We start from the raw sequence: 18,898 nt of genomic DNA, 5'->3' as shown, positions 1-18,898 counted from the left end.
GTACCCACCAGGCCTCTCCTGAGAGGAGACACTCCAGTGGGTATAAAAGCCAGGAACGTGAGGTGGACCTCAGCGAACTGTGGCAGGTGTGTCCCTGTAGCTAGAGGGAGCTTATCTTAGGCCATGAGAAGGCTGGAAGATAAAGGTATGTAACACTTATTTGTAGTTTCCCCTGTGTTAAAGGCCCTCCTGTCCCTCTCTGTACTCCTTCTTCATTCTTCCTCCACCATCTTGTATCAACTTTCACCCTTTATAAATATTGGTTCCACTCTTATTTAATTCAATTCTATTTATATATGACCAAATCACAACAACAGTCTCTCCAGAGCCTACAATAATCAGATGACCGCCTTATGAGCAAGAACTTGGTAACAGCGGAAAGAAAAACTCCTTTTTAACAGGAAGGAACCTCTGGCAGAACAAGCTCAGGAAGGGCCAGCCATCTGCTGTGACTATTTGGTTTAGAGGGGCCCTGGGTGGGTCCGGGATGGGCGTGAGGTTCTGGGGGCGCTCCGTCTCTGGGCTGGGACCCGGACTGGGCCTCGGGGGCTTGGGTCCTGGTTGGTGTGTTGCCGGGGTTGTGGGCGGGTGGGTGCATGGGGGCCCAGCCCTGGAGCAGGGTGCCGCCGGTGCGTCGAGCCACCTGGGGGGCTCTTCAACTGGTGGGGGAGATTGTCACATCTTGCAGGAGCTTTCCTCTCCTCAGGAGCTCCCTCTGCAGGAGGGGGAGATACAGGAGAGGTGGAGGAAGATCTCAGCCTGGGTGTTTATTGTCTTATGTAGTCTGGAAGATGAGTGGATGGTGGGGTGGGTGCAGTTTTCTCTGTGGTGGGGTTGGGTGGACTGTCCCGGGCTCTGTGGGGCCGGGCGGCGCTGCTGCACTGGGCCCGGTCTGGATGGGCCTGGGCCCCCTTTCCCTGGCGGGTCGCGGAGTATGGGGGTGCCTACTGGGGTCAGCGGGGGAGCTGGCCCCAGGGAGGGGTCACTTGCCCCTCCCTTCCTTCCCTCCCCATCTCCAGCTGCCTCCCTCTTCCCGCTCCACCACAACCACCCACACATGCAGGGCCTTGGAGTAGGGGTATGTCACCAGGGTGCAGAGGAGGCTACCCCCCCTCTGTCCCCTTCTGGCTGCCTCTGCCTCAATTTTATCCCACAACTTAGACATTCACATTACTCACACTCTCATTACACATACATATAGGATCTTGGGGGTGGGCACGATACACGGAGTCCAAAGTACCATCAGGGTGTACACCCCACCCCTGGCATCGTTGCCCACCTCTCAATTTTAAATACACGTAGACATTGAGGGCTAGCAGGAGGGACCATGCGCTTACCTGCTGCTCTCTGGCAGGTAGCTCCATGCCCTCCTGGGTTTTAAATGCACCTTAGAACACACATGCATCAACATTACAATGAGCGGGTGGAGGGAGGTTTGGAGTCTTCTCTCACCCCCGTTCTCTGCGACCTGCTGGAGCAGGGGGGCTAGGAGGAGGAGTTGGCCGTCCGACTGCGGTCTGGAGTGTGGAGCCTTCCTGCTGCTGCGGAGTCGGGGCGGTCTGCCTCCCCCCACCGCAGGGAAAAGGGAAACACCACCTGGGTCTGGGTGCAGTTCCCCCCTCCAGGGGCGAGGGCACCTAGACCCGGTTTGTAGAGTACGCTTGGGGAGTGTGACTGTGTGTACAACGTCTCTTTATGTCTGTCTCCACGTTGGTTGAGTGTGGAGTAAGTGCATATGAGAGCATGAGGGTGGGAATGGATGTTTGTATATGTGTGTGCCTGTATGTCTGTGTCTATATGTCAGGTTGGGTGTCAGGCGCCACCTCTCTGGGGACATCTCAGGCCCTCCAAGGTTTGGAGGCCTATCTCCCCCTACCACCACTTCCCCTGCCAGTGGCGGACCCCCTCAGACATCGGTGCGTTGGTGGTTCTTTGTGTCCGGGGATGGGCGTCCAGGTACACACCGGCTCACTCCTTGGCGGCCGCTTATCGGGGCCTGGAGCCTGGGGCTCGCTCGGGCCACTTCGGAGGTGGGGTGCCCCCGGCCTCTCGGCCTGGGGCTCGGTCACTCAGGCGCAGCTGGCTGCCGGCGGAGCTCACGGGCGCGTCACTGCAACTCCCCCTGGCTTCTGCTCCGCGGCTGCTGAGTGAGCCCTCATCTGGGACTCTCCTCAGCTCTTTCCGGGACAGTGGCGCAGCTGCCCCTCTGTTGGTCTTCCTTGGTCTCTTGTGTTCTGAGGGCCTCTGGATGTCTGGAGTTTTGATCTCCTCCACACCTGCTTCACGCCCTGGAGGACGGGGCTGTGGCCCCCCCACACCCTCTAGCAGATTATTACATGAAGGAACCTTTTAAAAAAACAAAAAACAAGCGCGTCCATGCTCACAGGTGTACACACGGGTGATCACACCCACAAACTACACCCTTTTTGGCTCCTACCTCAAAGCACACTGTGTTCTGTTGATCTTATGTGCTGCACAATAATGTTTAACATTTAGTATTTACTGTCATATTCCCATATATCATTGTGATGTTGTTTATTCTATTACTCTTGTTCTCTTCTGCTTGCTTTCTTTTTTCTTTCTCAGCAGGTGATCCAGGTGATTGATATATGCATTTTTTTTTCTCTGCCCGTTCTGTTGGTTTTTGTCTTTTGCCCTTCTCCCCCGTCCCTCTTCTCAGCTGTTTCTCTTTCCCTCTTTCTTTCTCCCCTTCTTTCCCCCAGTCAAGTCTGTCCCGTATTCAGTAAGTGAAAATAAAATAAACAATAAAAGGTGAATCAAATGGACCATTACGGCAAGGCTGGGATGGTCAGTTTGGTAAAGTAAATCCGTTGGGCATCTTTCTTTGCCTTTAGACAACAATTCTGATGGCAAAAGAGCCAAACGGGACAGGCCAAAAAAAAAAAAAAAAAGAAAAAAAAAAAAGAGGGGAGGACACAAGGCTAAAGACATGCTATAGAATAGTCAGAGATTAATAATAATTAATGATTAAATGCAGAGTCTTGCATAAACACATATAGAGTGAAGACAGATGAGTGCAGACGAAACACTCAGTGCATCATGGGAAGCGTCCAGCAGCCTAGGCCTAAGGGAGGATTCAGGGTCACCTGATCCAGCCCTAACTATAAGCTTTATCAAAAAGAAAAGTTTTAAGTCTAGTCTTAAAAGTAGAGAGGGTGTCGGTCTCCCAAATCCAAACTGGGAGCTGGTTCCACAGAAGAGGGGTCTGAAAACTTAAGACTGATTTTTAAATAGCCTAGAAAGCCAGCAGTCCTCTCCGCCTAACCCTGTCTCTTTTTCTCTTCCGTTTCACGTTGCCACTGTGTCTTCATTTATTTGTGTTTTTCAGACTTACATGCTGATAGATCCTCACACTGTTGACTTTATGGATGTATTTGATAAATCGCTTGCTGTCTTTTTAATCAAAATATTTATGATTGTGGATTTTTCTGTGGATTGCCTCTTATAAGCTCTTCCCCGCTACCGCTGCTTTCCTGGTGATGTGAATATTTATGTAACTGCTTGATTTTATTTTTTCTTCTCTCCTTCTTTGCTATTCACTTCATCCCACTGTGACTCTATGGCTTTTTAATATTACGTCTTAAACACTGACTATATTCTGGTCATTTTTTTGCCAACTCCAGATGCATTTAAAAGTACATTCAGCGACCACATCACAAAGGAGTCATCAGATTTCAGTCTACAGGATTGAGATCTGATGACTGTAGAGGCCATTTGAGTTCACTGAACTCAAATGAAATACAGAAACCTGCTTGAGGTTAACCAGCTTGAGCTGGAAGCAGCCATCAAAAGATGGGTACACTGTGGCCATAAAGGGATGGAGATGTCAGTAACAATACTCAGGTAGACTGGAAGGATGCTCACACTAAATTCTGACCCTAACGTAGCAGCAGAAATCAAGAGTTATCAGACCTGGCAACGATTTTCAGTCTTGTATTGTCCAATTTTGGTGAGCTTGTGCCAATTATAGCCTCAATGCCCTGTTCTTAGCTGATGAAAGTGGCACTGGATGTGGTCTTCTGCTGCTGTACCACATTTGCTTCAAGGTTGGATGTGTTGTGTGTTCAGAGATGCTGTTCTGCATACTTTGGTTGTAACAAGTGGCTATTTGAAGTAGCGTCATCCTCCTTTCAGCTCAAAGCGGTCGGGTTTGATTACATATGTGTTAAAGAGCACTTGAACAAACATATTTAATGAAATGGCCAGTGAATATATATTTTCCATATTATTATATAGCATATTATTTGTGAATTAGCTCATCAAAGTTTGCGTTTTAAGTATGTGATAACGTCGAAGAACGCTGAAACATGCTGATGAAGGCATGCAAAGTTTTCACACTTATGTAAATGATCTGGCGACGTGAGACCCAGGGAGTGACAGTAAGTAGGACTCATAATTAGAAAAAGTTAAAAGCTGATAAAGAGCAGGTGAAACACAATGTGATATCTGCGTTATAGAAATCAGCCTAAGGTGTCTTTGCTTTTGATTAAAGATGGAAATGGCCACACTGGAGATCATTTTAAAGTTTGTGCTGTTCTGGTTCCGTCTTTACTTCTATTTCTTTGGGGAACATACTTGCCAGCGGTGAAGCTTGGTGTTGCCTTTCATAAATCTATACATAAAAAATGAGCCAGGTTGTGTGTTAATGAGCCTCTGCCCCAGAGAAAGCCCCTCCTGCTTTACTACGAGTGCATCCACCCAGGATCCCTCACCTCCTGCAGAAAGTCACAGTTGGTGTACTCGACCCCCTCAAGTTTGTCTCTTTCCTCTCTTTGCTTAGCACCTCTCAGCACTTACTCCTCTCTGCAGCTCTCCTTTACTGTATGCAGTTTCCCAGCATATCCATAAATATACTGAAAATGGCTTGATCTCCTAATATCCTATTTCCTTATGAACAGCCTGACTCACGTTTGTTCTAACTGATTATTTTCCACATGTTTAAGTCCAGACTCAACTTTTCTTTCTACTTGCACTTGTGTGTTTACTAGCAAAATGTTATTACATGAAGATTGGAAAAGCCCTAAAGGAAGGGAAGTGGGGGTGCTGTGCTTCATCCAAAAACTTTCTGTGCAATGCAAATGGACTGAATACACCACTGTTCTGTTTTGTTCAGTGCTGAAAAAAGAGAGATGTTTCTTATTTTCAAGGCTTAGCAAGTCCAACCAGCTACAACGCCTTTTCTTAGATGAAGGTCAAGAAGGTCTTCTGTATTCTTGTGGGGCAACATTCACATTCTTCTTAACATTTAATAATAAAGTTTAAATACTTTAGATAGTGAAACTTAACTGGAAAGATTAGATGTTCAGGTGAGTTTTTCCTAACATACCATGTGACTGCACACAGGATTTTGTGCCGCAGCAGGTGGTTTCATTTCAGGGATCACTAGCATCAACATTTCCACTGTGAGAGACAGACAACAAATTTTTTAGGGTATCCACTTTGATCTACAAATGTAAAGAAAATACCAGAGTTTTGTGGGTTTTGAATGAACAGTCTCTGGTTATCAGTTCAAGCACATTTGATGCTGTTTCTTGTGTTCTGTGTTGTTTCTCATTTGTAAGCCAAAAAAGGAAAAAAAGCAAGTACAGGTTTTGGAAATAAAAATTTTTTAAATAAGAATTGATACAATTCACCTGTGTGCAGTAAAGATAAACTTTCTGCAAACAGCAAAGTAACCTGGCTCATGCTACAGGCTCATGCTAGTGGCATAACCAAAATTACTGCTTCTGTGTGCACTGAACTTGCCTTTGAAATAATTGCTTTGAAGACTTTGAGGACCAGGTTTGTGTCCATTCAAAGTCAGTTGCCATCTTCAAAGCACCTTGACAATAAAAGTGCAAAAAGACAGATCCTCTGCTTTCCGTTGGCGATTGAATTGGGTCAAGCTGACAATTACCTGCAAAAGTTCGTCATGATATCGCAATCAGCTGTGATAAAGTCTTCATTCTCAGCTGACTGCAGGTTTCCCAACCCTATAAACAGCACATTTGCATACATATGCTTACTCTTGGCCATTGATTGGTGCTCGTAACAATTTGCATAGCTGTATGAGAGTGACTGCAGTCAGTTTGAGTTAGCCCACGCGTGCGAGCTGTCCAATCACCTTGCAATTGAAAGTAACTATGCAGAGGTTGGCAGTGTTGTACACTATGTAACATCTTATAATCAGTCTCCAACACCAAAGCTTTCACCGGGGAAACACCGATTTTTTTCCTAGTTGCAAGGAGGCCGATGTCCTATTTTTACTGTATTGTGACTGAGCAATAAGCATAAAGACTTGAAACAGAGGAAGACAGACAGACATGAGAGTGAACAGGATTTATTTGACCTCGGGTACGAAAGGGAAGCGCTTCCTAATCATTTGTTCGTTGCACCATCACAGTACAGAAACTGAACAATATTGCAGTTTCTTTAGTTCAAAAGAGCTTGTGCTTTAAGTTGATTGTCCGCTATAGGGTGTTTAACAGCAGTGGATTCTCTTTTCCATCCCAATCCATCCCACTCTCCTCCAACAATATTTTTTCTGTCGTTCCTCCCTCTCATCACATCCTCTCCCCTTCATAATCTCTGAACCCCACCTGCAGAGGAACCGTCGGGACACCTGCAACTTTGACAAGGAGTTCACTAAGATGGCTGTGGACTTGACGCCAACAGACAAGCTCGTCATCATGAACCTGGACCAGGACGATTTCCTCGGCTTTTCCTACATCAACCCGGAATACGTGGCCCCCGCTAATTAACACCGATGGACCGATAGAGGAGGTTTCAAAGCAGTAAATGTGTATGTTCAGTAAATGTCTGTAGTTCTTTTAGGCCATACTGGGGTATCTCCAAGATTGCAGCCCAAAACAGGAATCACAGCACCAAACACTGGATACCAAAGACGTTGAAGTATTGAATCAAAAATGTCCGAGGTGTCAACATCTGCTTTTTGTGCAGGGCAGGAACAAGAGAAAATATCAACTGCATTAATCCAACCAGTTTTATTCAGTGTAGAGAAGCACAAGCTTACCGCTTCACTCGTGTCAGCTCACTCTTTCTTTATTCAACGATAGAATTCCTGATGTGTTTATGGCATTGTATCTGCAACAAGCCTTTCACCGCTCTTAGTATTCTTAAAGTGAAGTATTGCGTTATGTTCCCTTGTGTTATCCCACAAGTTTCACAGCATCATTGTGACATCTACAAAGCACCATCGCGCAAATCCAGGCTCATATTTTCCTGGCATTGCTAAATTGGCCGCCATCGATGAGCGCTGATAGTTCCAGGTTTAACTCTGGATCCCTGTCATGCACAGTAAAATGGGACCAAGACCTACGAAGCACACTGGAATGTAGATTTGGTGTTTATGAATGTTTTTACAACATAACTGGCGTGTCACGGTGTTAGCAATGTAAAGTTTTATATATATTCTAATGTTGTTACTCTTGTGTCTTTGTAAAAATTGTATAGGAGTAAAACTTTCTAACTTCTTGAACTGTATGCACATCTGCATTTCGTAATATCAACCGTATCCTCTGCATTCATCCTGACACACACCGCGAGCAGTACCGCCAACTACTTCCACTGGGCCATTGTTCCCATCCCACTCTCATGAGGCTTAGCGTCTCACACTTAGCGAGCTTCACAGCCTTTTTAGGGTTTTTTTTTTTTTACCCCCTCTTTTTCTTTTTCCTCTATTTCCTCCTTTTCACCCTCCATCCGCCCCTCTGATGCCTCTCTTATTATTATCAGAATTGTTTTGGCTCTAGCCCGTATGTCTGCCAGGGCTTCAGTGGGAGCCTGGTGCGATGAGTCGTCGCAGGAGTTGGCAATGCAGCAGTCACCAGTGGGGCATCCACACGTGCGCAGACGGTGAACGCTGAGCTGCTTTGACAGCCTCCAAGGGAGTCATTTCACAAACAGCAATAATAAAAAAGCAATGCTGCTTTTTCATATTTTTTTTTATTTTAATTTAAACCACCTGCCTGTAATTTATTTGTGTATGTGTGCATTTCTTGACAGTCATCCATATATTAGAATATATGTACGTGAGTGTGTGTGTGTGACAGACAGAATTACATGTATGTATTTTGGGTCACACACACAAGCACCCATACCTGTGTACACCCACGTAGCCATACAGTCAGATCCTCGACTGAGGGTTGGAATTACTAGGTGAAGCGTAACAAGGCGGACAATGACTAAGAAATGTTTGCACCTGGAGGCACACAAGACATATACTGTAGGTCCGTTGCACAGGCCTAGATTCCCATCCTCCTCCTTCTCCTGCTGCTTTAATCAGCACAAACAGCATCTTCATGAAAGGACGCACGCCTGTAGTGTCTTCAATAACGTGCACACAGCATCTTCGAGCTTTGGTGAAACTTTACTCTGCCGTCCTTATGTTTTGCTTCTTTGCTGTATAATATAAAATTTAAAAAAAAAAACAACTGCCCTTTGTGTGTCAGCCATATATTTCTCTGGTCAAGGGTGTAAATATCTCCTAATATTAATCACGCCCAGTCTCAGCATCTGCTGTTGACAACCCCACACCCCAAAGCGCTCGATAGCACTCAGCCAGCTGTCTTGTGAATTTGTATGGCCGAGTTAATGAGTGAGCACGGCACACTACATGCGTGTGACTCAGATATCTTAAGCGCTGCTCAGTTTTAATATAGGTCTGTCTTTAAATCTGATAAGAAATGTTCTCTTCAGCTTCAGCATCGTTTGACTAAACAGCGCCAACATGAAAAAATGACCGTAACACACGCACAAGCTGGTTTAAGAAGCTAGCAGATATGTTTCACATTTTTAAAAAAAATTACAGGACTATGAGGAAGTATACTATGCATGCATGTGACGATCTCTCTTTTTCATATCTTGTTCCATATGATATGGACTTATTCTATATTAAGTGTTGGACTGGTGTGTGTGGGTATGTGTGTGATAGTTTCTTTATTAGACAGTAAAAGGGTTTTTATGTCGCTTAATTTATGATATGTCTCGTGTCATTGCTGCACATTTACTGAATATTATTGAAAGACTGTGTTTTGCTTTTATTTGTACAGATATAAATATTTTTGAAGTACATAGGGGTAAGAGTCTTCCATTTCCATAGTTGTATTTATACTCAGAAATCAATGTGTTTAGGGGTAAAAATGATGTATGTAAGTTGCAATAGAAAACATGGAGCGAAAACTAGATATAAATATACATCTGTGCTGACTGAAATCCAGCAAGATCTAGATGTTTAGTGCTCTGCCACTCGTATGTGGACTGTATTGGCCTGAAAGTGTCCTTCCCTCCTGTCTCTCCTCCCGACCTTTCCTTTGATCACGCCTTTCCATCTGTCATTTTATTTTCTGCTCTGACCTTTCTCTCCCCTTCTTCCTCTCTTCCTCTCCCACTCAGCTTCCTCGTTGTCTTTCTCTTTCTTCGTTCCTTTCCTCTTGACCTTTATCCCTTCCTGCAGCTTTTTCCCTTGCTTCTTCCCTCGTCTTCTCGAGGCATTTCAGTTTCATTTGCCTCTCATTATCCCTGATTGGTCCCGTTCTCTTCCCCTTTACCCTTCTCTCTTACGGTTTGTAGCCTTTCAAAGGCTACATGACACTAAACATAACAACCGAGGAGCTGCTGCTAAGGTTTAATTAACATTTGATGGCTGCATTTTGACCTTACTTCTGCTTTGATTTAGGCTGGGCTTACATTCTAAACAACAAGTGATTTAACAATAACCTGAAGATAATTTTCAGTGTTTAAATGCAGAAAACTGCAAGAAAAGAGTAAGGATGTGTTTTATGAGATAAGATAGTTCACTGATTTAATAATAATAACAATAATAATAATAATAATAATAATAATGTTTTGTGATGCTTGCGGTTGTAAAGTAATAAATTATGTTGCAAAATCACATGTTGGCTTGTTTCCTTGTTTTTGGTCTGTTTTGTTTTGAATGTCTTTCTTTTTTCTAGATCATCTGTTATATTCTCACTGTGAAAATATGATAAAAAAAAAAAAAGTAAGTGGAGCAGTTATAGCATCACAAGCTGTTGCATACAGGTCAAATCACTGGTTAAACTTTGCCATCAATATATCAACAGTTCATGGGCTGTTGTGTTAATGATGAAATTTGATTTCAAAATCTTTTATTTTTTAAGAACTGATAACAACCATTAATTAATCTGAAATGATGCAAAATGCCACAGGAGTTTAGAAAACCTTTTTATTACCGTAGTAAATCTGTAAGAATGTGCAGAAATTAACGAGGTATCTCTTCATAATATTTTGTACAGCAAATGCAAAATGTGTCTTTATCATTACGCATACTTTTTAATGGCTTTCAGCAAACAGGTATAGACAAACACCTCTGAAGGCACCACGTATATGGCCCTTTCTCATAATGTCAATATTAATGTAACAGTGATTAATATTTTATTTGAAGGAAAACTGATGAACAAATATGAAGATAAAGGGTTAAAAAAAAAGCCCAGAAGAAGAACAAGTAGGACATGGATTTAAAATTACATATGAGGATAAACTGAATACTGGACCTTTCTAAATGTCTGTGCAACATATACTGTTGTATATATAGAATCAGTGATAGACTTTGTGACCTTATCTCCGTGTAGTTTCCCTCTCAAGTACAACAAAAGGCAAAAAACAGGAGCTCCACAGATTAGCCACAGGACAGAAGTTGCAACTACAGTATGTTCAATACTAGTTCATGGTCAAGTTTATTTATATAGCACATTTCCAAACAGTCCAAATGTTTTAAAAAATAATGTAGATTTCTATTTGAAATTCATGCTCTTAATATATACTGTTATTGTCACGGTTCTGGGTCATTTTGACCCAGCATTTTCAGTTTCTTGTATTTTGCTGTTTATTCTGTATTATGGTTTACTTTCAGATTCTTTAGTTGTCCTGTTTTGAATATTATAATCCTCAGTTTCAGTGTTATTCTGGTTAAGAGTTTCGTTCTTAGGTTTAGTTCAGTGTCTGTCATGTTTCTGGTTTTACTTTGAAGGTCCGTGTCTCGTGTTAGTGTGTGCAGTGTTACTCTCCCCTGCGTTGTCATTATGTTTCATTCGAGTCAGCTGTGTCTCCACGTCTCCTGATCACCCCATGTGTGTATCTAAGTCCTCAGACTCCGTGTGTTTAACATTGCGTTGTCTGTGTTACCCACCCCATTTTTGGTCATAGTTCATTGCCACAGTGTGTTGTCATAGTTCAGGTCTTAGTAGTCAGTTTTTCATGGTTGCTCTTAGTTTCCTTAGTTTTCATATTCAGTTCCTGCTACCAGCCAAATAAAGGCTCGTTTTTGGTTCTCAGGTTCCGTCTCCTCGCCTCTGTCTGCTCCTGGGTCCTCAACACAAACCCACACATGGTCTGCCTCCGCAGCCCGTGACAGTTATTCTCTATGTGCCACTGTCTAGATGTACTATGATATACTTTGAGGGTCTTTAGAGTAATTTTAGGCTACTTTTGCACAATGGTGCTGAGTTTGCATGTCTGAATCCGGACTGGGGATTCATGCTTTGCATGGGAGTTTGCATGTTGGCCACATGTCTGTATGGGTCCCCTCGGAGTACTCAAGCTTCCTCCTTCAGTCAAAAGATGTGCGTGGGGTTGTGAATGGTTGTCTGTCTCTATGCATTAATCCTGCAACAGACTGGCCACCTGTGTACCCTCCATGCTGGCTAGTGACAGCTGGGATAGGCTCCGCCCTCCGGATGATGCTGAACTGGATAATAAGAAGAAGGTGAATGGATGGATGGCTAATAGGGTGAAGGATTCAGGTTAGAAATTTTATTTGTATTCAATTGCAAGTCATTTGTTCTTTGATCTCTGGGCCCCTATACAGAAGAGGCTCCCATTTAACAAGTGAATACTTTATGCATAATCATGATTGTGACTGCATTTTGTGGATAAACTGAAAGTGAAATAAGCATTTGTTCTATATGAGAGCACACAGAGAGAACTGCAAAAGTAAATTATGTCATGCCAAACATGAACCTTCCCTGAAGACATGTTTTAAAAAATCATTAAAATCACTGTATGCTAAATGCATATAGGCATACATATGCAAACACACTGGCAGCATGAACTATGACAGAAACTGGAGCGACCATAAATAAGTATAAAGTGCAGCAGAGGCTTTCACACTTTCAAACAAGGGAACATAAAATTAGACTCAATAACTGTTTATTTGTTTGTTTGTTTGTTCCCCTTAGGCTTGCAATGGTGAGAGAGCGGGGTGTTGATTGGAGCCTGCCCCAAGGCAGTGACAGAGGAAGCACTGATTTTGGTATATGCATTTTAGCTCTGTGCCTTTCAGAGCATGCTGAAGCGAGGAAGCTACATGCTATTGCTGAATGAAAAAGAAAAAAAGATGATGGGGGAGTTTTGAGGTAAAAACGACGCTCTCTGCAGCAGACTGACGAGAGATGAAAAAGGAAAACTGACAAAAGCAAAAGATTCTCTTATTTTTTCATTCAGTGGCTCTTTAAAACGCTCAAGAGGGTAGCATGACAGAGGAGCTTATTGGATTTATTTCACCCTATCTCCTTTCTTGCCCTCTCTTCTACCACCTCTCACTCTCTCTCTCTCATACAGCCGCACAGACGTTTTCATTAGGCAACCATATTAGGCACACCTTCACACCATCAGACATGTTTCTTCCCAGCTAAAGTGTCCCTCTGTTTCTCTGTTTCTCTATTTCATTCACACCACACCTCATTCTTAATCAATCAATGTCAAAGTCTGTTATGTTTTTACCTAATCTGACACACACACACACACACAGTCATGTTCCCATATCTTTATGAGACATTCACTGACCTGTTTTCCTGTTTGCTCATAACTTTAAACCAAGTCTTTAAAGCCTCAGTCACACTTATAGGAAAAATAAAACAGCTAGGAAAAACCAGTGGTTGCTTTTAAGTATTTTGGTGTTGGGAGACTGACATTAAGTAGTTCCTGGTTGCCCAGATGTTCATCATGAAAGACCATCAACCTCTGGGCAACTACTTTCAATTACAAGACAATTACACAGGCAATTGAGAAGCAACACGTCTAGGAAAAAGTTGCCATCCGACTTGGACTGATTTCATTCAGACAGAAGAATTTAAAATAATTGCAAATACTTTACAAATGCAGACAGACCAACTCATTGCAATCAACTGGAGTCAGCCTGCGAGCGGTCCCAAATTAATGGATAACACCTCTGCTTAATTATTTATATCACTTCCACTGATTTTTTTTAAAGTAATTTGCACCCTGCATGGGGTAATGTAGAGACGAACGACGTGATGGGGACCCCTCCAGAGCTCCAAGGCAACTAGCATCAAGATCCTGACTCCACTGCAATAAATATTTAAAAAAGTAGACGGCAACAGGTTTGCAAATTTCGCTGCTCTATCACAGTTACAATTATTAGCATGAAGCAGACTGGTTTCATCTTATTGCTGTATCACCATCTCGACACATCTTGAAGACACCAGGTGACAGCGAGTGGAGACTGCAAACGATTGCCGTAATTTTGGTGATGCCATGGTCTCTAGCCACTGTTTTCGCCAGTGTGACTGTAGCATAAACTAAACTCTTCAAGCTAACGTCCATGTCCCTGCACCATGAATTACATAAAGGAAACATTAGAACTCATTAGAAACACTTTTCATGTGACAATGAAAAAAAGTGTTTGTCATGCACATTACAATCACCCAGAAATGAATGATTACTTCACATTTGAAGACCTACCACGTACAGAAGACTGAACTCTGGCCGTGCCAGAGGCAACACACACATCTGAAAAACTCTGATTTCTCTCCAACGCACTCACTTGTATACATCATTAAATATACGAGCACAGTCACACAAAAATGCAACATCACCACTAGCTGCCCCACACTCCCCATCTGTAAATCTATCCAGCTCACCCTCCTTACGGCACATTTCTCTTCCTCCAAACAGCTTATCTTTTGCTCTCTAATTTCTCTGTGGTTTTCAGTTTCCTCTAACTTCTTCCTCCTCCTCCTAATCTCTGAACACTGGCCAGAGAGGTGTGAGAAGGTTCCAGCTCACCAAGCAGAAGCCCTGCAGCCTTCCTCCTCCTCCCCGCTTCAAGAACCTCCCCATCTCTCTATCCTCATCCTTCTGTTGCACTGCCAATAACTGAGGAGAGGAGAGAAAAAGAGAGCAGAAACAGCTCTCCCAATGACAGAGAAAGGGCAAACATAGGACATTTTGGTGATTGCTAACGTCATGTCCCAAATGCCTTTCCCCACAAGGGCCTCCTCGAGTCCTGTCTCTCTCTGCTGCCTACCAACACCATCACTGTAATCACACTTTGGTTAGAAGTTAATAGTTTGTCGTTATAAAAAGTTCCTGTCAGTAGTCTGCACTTTATGCCATATCTAAGAGAGCAAAAGGGTTTTAAGAGAGGAAATTAAGCCACAAGGTGATGCTGATCTTACAACAATCTGCATTACTCATGGTAAGAAATCTGACTGCAGTTTTTTAGTGTTTCTGCTGACATCCTGAAAGAAACCTAAGATTTACTGTTGTCGATATTTATAAAACACGTGCCTGCTGTGATAAATATATCACAACTGCAGTGTTTAATTCTTAGTAGTAGTACCTCTCTATATAAAATATACTTACCTTACCTATACCTCATGACCACAGAGTAGGAAACCTGAAAGTATATTTTCAATTCAATTCAATTCAATTTTATTTATATAGCGCCAAATCACAACATAAGTCGCCTCAAGGTGCTTCATAGATACAGAGAAAAACCCAACAATCATATGACCCCCTATGAGCAAGCACTTTGGCGACAGTGGGAAGGAAAAACTCCCTTTTAACAGGAAGAAACCTCCGGCAGAACCAGGCTCAGGGAGGGGCGGGGCTGCGACCGGTTGGGGTGAGAGAAGGAAGACAGGATAAAAGACATGCTGTGGAAGAGAGCCAGAAGTTAATAACAGATATGATCATTTTATATACATGTTGCCAATGCTGCATTCTGTCAGTAACCTTTTTAAATAAAATATATACCCAAGAGAGTGGCTCATGGGTGCAGTGGTTAACCTTGTCACAAGAAGGTTCTGGGCATGTTCGTGATTGTCTGTCTCTGTGTGGAGCTGGTAGATCCACAGGCGACCTCTCCTGGGTGTACCCTGCCCCTCGCCCTATGACAGCTAACCCCTGTTGAACTCCATAAGCAGAAGAAAATGAACGAATGGGTATCTAAAAGTCAACTCTCTGCAATGGAGGGGGGGGGGGGGGGGGTCGCAAAGTTTGGGCGCATGTGAACAAGAAAAATGCAAACATCCAAAAAATTGTAGGTAGCGTTCGTAACCTGCCCAGAGAATCTTGTGCTGCCTTGAGTTTACCGTTTTTAACCATCAGTGAGGCAGTGTTTGTTGACACCAGCTCCATGTGTTAATGTTAGGAAGGGTTAGCCATGTATGATGGATAGAAAGAAGATCTGAAACTGAAGAGAAATGCTCCCTCAGTCTTTCTCTGTGCTGCTTTATAGAATGACACAAACTGTTGGTGTTTCATCTTTTCTTGACACGCTTGCAGGCTGCACAAAATGTTCCCTCGCTGTGCCACTGGTCAGACTTTGGCTCTATAACTTTTATGCTCTACTCAAAAAACAAGAACATTTCATCTACTGAAAAATGCTGCTTGTATTCTGTAAACTGATTGCATCAACATGTCACCATTCAACCATTTCTTTTTCTATATCCTTTCTTCATCTTCTTCCACCTGTCCTTTCCTCACTTGTTGCCTCCTCCATTGCCTTTTGCCCACCCTTCATTCTTTTTCTTCCTTATCTCTCCACTTCTCTTCTCAGCCACCATCCAAACTCACTTCGACATCTCCTTTCCCGCCCTCCTTCCTCTCTTCGGCTTCCCTGCTTTCCGTCTCTCACCAGAGGTGAAACGCTGTACTTCTCTTCCTAAAGTCATTTCTATGTTAATGAGTCTTCTTGTGAGATAATGCAGCCGAGCAAGGGCCTCGGACACACACACACACACACACAGATACACAGAGGAAGAGCAAGTGAGAAGAATGATAGGACCTGTCACTGCACTCTCTGGTGATCAGTTCATGGATTTATTTATCTGTAATCCTTCTCCCCCCGCTCTCTGTGCTCTGTGCTCACTTTTCTGTCTCTCTGTTTTTGATTGTTTTAATTCCTCAGCCTTTAATAGAGTCAGAGAATCAGTCAGTGAGCTGTGGCACCTAAACACTTAAGTGGATGGATGGGCTCCAGAAAAGAAGCCACGTTTCCATTCCTTGGGTTTAGGCAGGCTACAGCAAGCTTTAAACCCCCCTCTGATTTCCATATGTACACATGTTACTCAGGTATACACCTATGATACTTGCACCCACGGTCACGCGCACTCCGGTGTGTTAAGTGAAGCATGAAGAGCAGACCGCCTCGTGTGGAATCCTCGCTGAAGTGGAGTCATTAAAAACGGTCCGTGGCTCTTTAAGTGGCGTCTGTGCTTCTCTCCCGAGCGCGATTCTCCATGCATCGCTTGCCAATCTCTCTCCCGCTCTCTCTTTTCTAACTAATCAGTGCGGCGCAGGAGCTACTGGCGCCGCGGCTAGCGGAGGAGAGAGGAGAAAACAGAAAAACAGAGAGGGGAGGAGGAGGAGGGGGATGACGCTGCGTTTCAAATGAGCACCAAGGACAGCGCCGCACTCAGCACCAGGGACAGCAAGCCACAAAACTACACGCAACCCTGCCTTTGAACACATGCAGTTCGTTTTATTGTGCTATCACAACTTATTCCCTTTTATTCTTCGTGTGTGTGTGTGTGTGTGTGTGTGTGTGTGTGTGTGTGTGTGTGTGTGTATAGACAGCTCAATATCTACTCACAGTGAAACGTGGTCAAATCAAAGTCCAGCGTGCTCTGATCTGTCCTGATCACCGCTGTATGTGTGGCACTAATGACCTGCCATACATACCCTCTGTTAACTCTCTACTGCGGGGTCTATTCTGCTACCCAGCCGGGTCGCGCAGACGTGGGAATACTTTTCAACCAGTGTGTGTTTGTGTTTCAAGTGAAACTGGCTTGGCTTTATAGAGAAGGTGGTGGGCGGGACTTGCAGCAGTGAAGGCACACTATTAGCTCCCGAAGGGCTCTTTCACCGGGGAACCCAATCCCAGCCGACTGCCTCTGCCTCGGGCGGAGTTTGAGGAGACCCGCGGTTAATTTTAGTTTGTGTTGGTTGGACGGAGAGGAGGAGGAGGAGGAAGAAGAAGAGGACGACGAAGTGGAGGAGGCGACGGCTGTCTTCTCCTTGTTGTTGTTTTTATTTTTTATTATTTGTCGCCTACCAGCAGGCACGTTTCTTGGGAGCAAACGCAAGCGGGTGTAACTGTCGTCGGCCGGTGTGTCCCGGTTGCGGTTCTACACTGACTTCTATGGAGGATAAATCTGATTAATCCTTTCTTGTTGTGCTTATTGGACCAATTTAACTTGTATAGAGCATTTCACCGGATACGGTTTGGACTAGTGTCTAAAGCCCGGACATTGGTCATCCAGGGAGATAAAACATGTCACTGTGTCAACAGCTGGAGCGGAAAACACGCGATGGATGTCGGTCAGTCTCCGCTTTGTAGATAACACATGGTCTTTATTCACCATTCTTGTATTCATTCATTCATTCACTGGACGGGGAGGTGAACAGACGCTGGCCTGCTGTCAGAGACACTGTGGGAAGAGGAGAACCGGTCACAGCGGTGAGTGATGCTTTAGTACAGATTCACGCTGCGGGGGTGACATCGCTACAGACAAAATGATCCCCTGTTTTGCTGTTTTAAAGATGGAGTCCCCCTACACAGACCCTGGCTGTTAATGCTTCACAGATTAATAAGTTAAGAAGGAAAGCAGGAGAGGCGAAGACAAGAAGCTCTCCCCTAACCCCGGGACGAATAACACGGCAGGATGCGTTACCGCCGTTAACTTCCACTCTGAGTGAGTGTGGGCAGTGCCAGCAGTTGGGGACGACCGTTGGCCGTTAATCCTACGCTGTGTGGGTGCGTGCACGCGCCTCTGTATGTGGATGGTGATGGTGAGAACCGGTTTTTGATGCGCGAGAAAGTGACGTGCCGCTCTCCTACCTTCCCGCCCTTTGCCACGAGCCTCAAGTCAACTCAGCGAACCAGGCAGCCGGGTCCAGCTTCATTTCTCTCTCCATAGCCTCCTCACAAACTCGCCACCTTTACCTACCTTCCCCGTGTTGTTGTTGTTGTTATTGCTCTTATTATTTATTTGAGCGCGTGTCCCTCACTCTGACTCTCCAAGTCTCGCGGGATATAAAGGAAATAAAAGGGGTGAATCTAAAAGAGCGGAGGGGAAAAGGAAAGGAAACACACACACACACACGAAAACAGATTAAGACGAACAGGAGCCGCATATATGAAGATGCTGATGTGTGACCGCGGCGTCCAGATGCTCGTGACGACGGTGGGCGCGTTCGCCGCCTTCAGCCTCATGACCATCGCCGTCGGTACCGACTACTGGCTGTACTCGCGCGGGGTGTGCCGCGTGAAGAGCAGCGGCGACAACGACACGAGCCGCAAGAACGAGGAGGTGATGACGCACTCCGGCCTCTGGCGAACCTGCTGTCTGGAAGGTACGTGATCAGTCTGACTGGCTGCCTGTCTGTCTCTCCTCTCTCTGCTTCTGGCCGGCGCGTGTGTGTGTTTGTGTGTGTGAGTGCTCGTGCGTGTAGCTGTTTCCACACGCACACGCCCTGTCTCCCCTACTGTCTGCCTTTTAATACCAGAGGAGGTTTGTGTGTTTGCCTATGAGAGTGTGACAGCAGCCTATAATCCCTGTAACTCACTTCTTAAGCTGCTCTTCTCGACTTC

At 44.5% G+C, this 18,898-nt stretch overlaps 2 protein-coding genes across 2 annotated transcripts in view; both read left to right on the top strand.

The window, feature by feature from the left end:
- Positions 1-9,913, top strand: part of prkcbb (protein kinase C, beta b) — a 109,493-nt gene extending 99,580 nt beyond the window's left edge. The window contains exon 17 of the mRNA XM_085453757.1: positions 6,606-9,913. Coding sequence (XP_085309883.1) covers positions 6,606-6,761 — 156 coding nt within the window. The 3' untranslated portion in view covers positions 6,762-9,913. The remainder of the gene's footprint in view (positions 1-6,605) is intronic.
- Positions 9,914-17,271: 7,358 nt separating this feature from the next.
- Positions 17,272-18,898, top strand: part of cacng3b (calcium channel, voltage-dependent, gamma subunit 3b) — a 36,583-nt gene continuing 34,956 nt past the window's right edge. Inside the window, exons 1-2 of the mRNA XM_085453755.1 lie at positions 17,272-17,764; positions 17,848-18,660. Coding sequence (XP_085309881.1) covers positions 18,444-18,660 — 217 coding nt within the window. The 5' untranslated portion in view covers positions 17,272-17,764; positions 17,848-18,443. The remainder of the gene's footprint in view (positions 17,765-17,847; positions 18,661-18,898) is intronic.

Source organism: Copadichromis virginalis, linkage group LG4, assembly GCF_057382275.1.
Source record: "Copadichromis virginalis isolate Kocher_CV1m ecotype Utaka linkage group LG4, C_Virginalis_male_GT1.1, whole genome shotgun sequence".
NCBI classification, from domain to species: domain Eukaryota; kingdom Metazoa; phylum Chordata; class Actinopteri; order Cichliformes; family Cichlidae; genus Copadichromis; species Copadichromis virginalis.
Note: the sequence above shows the minus strand (reverse complement) of the source record. Positions and strands in the feature narration are given on the sequence as shown.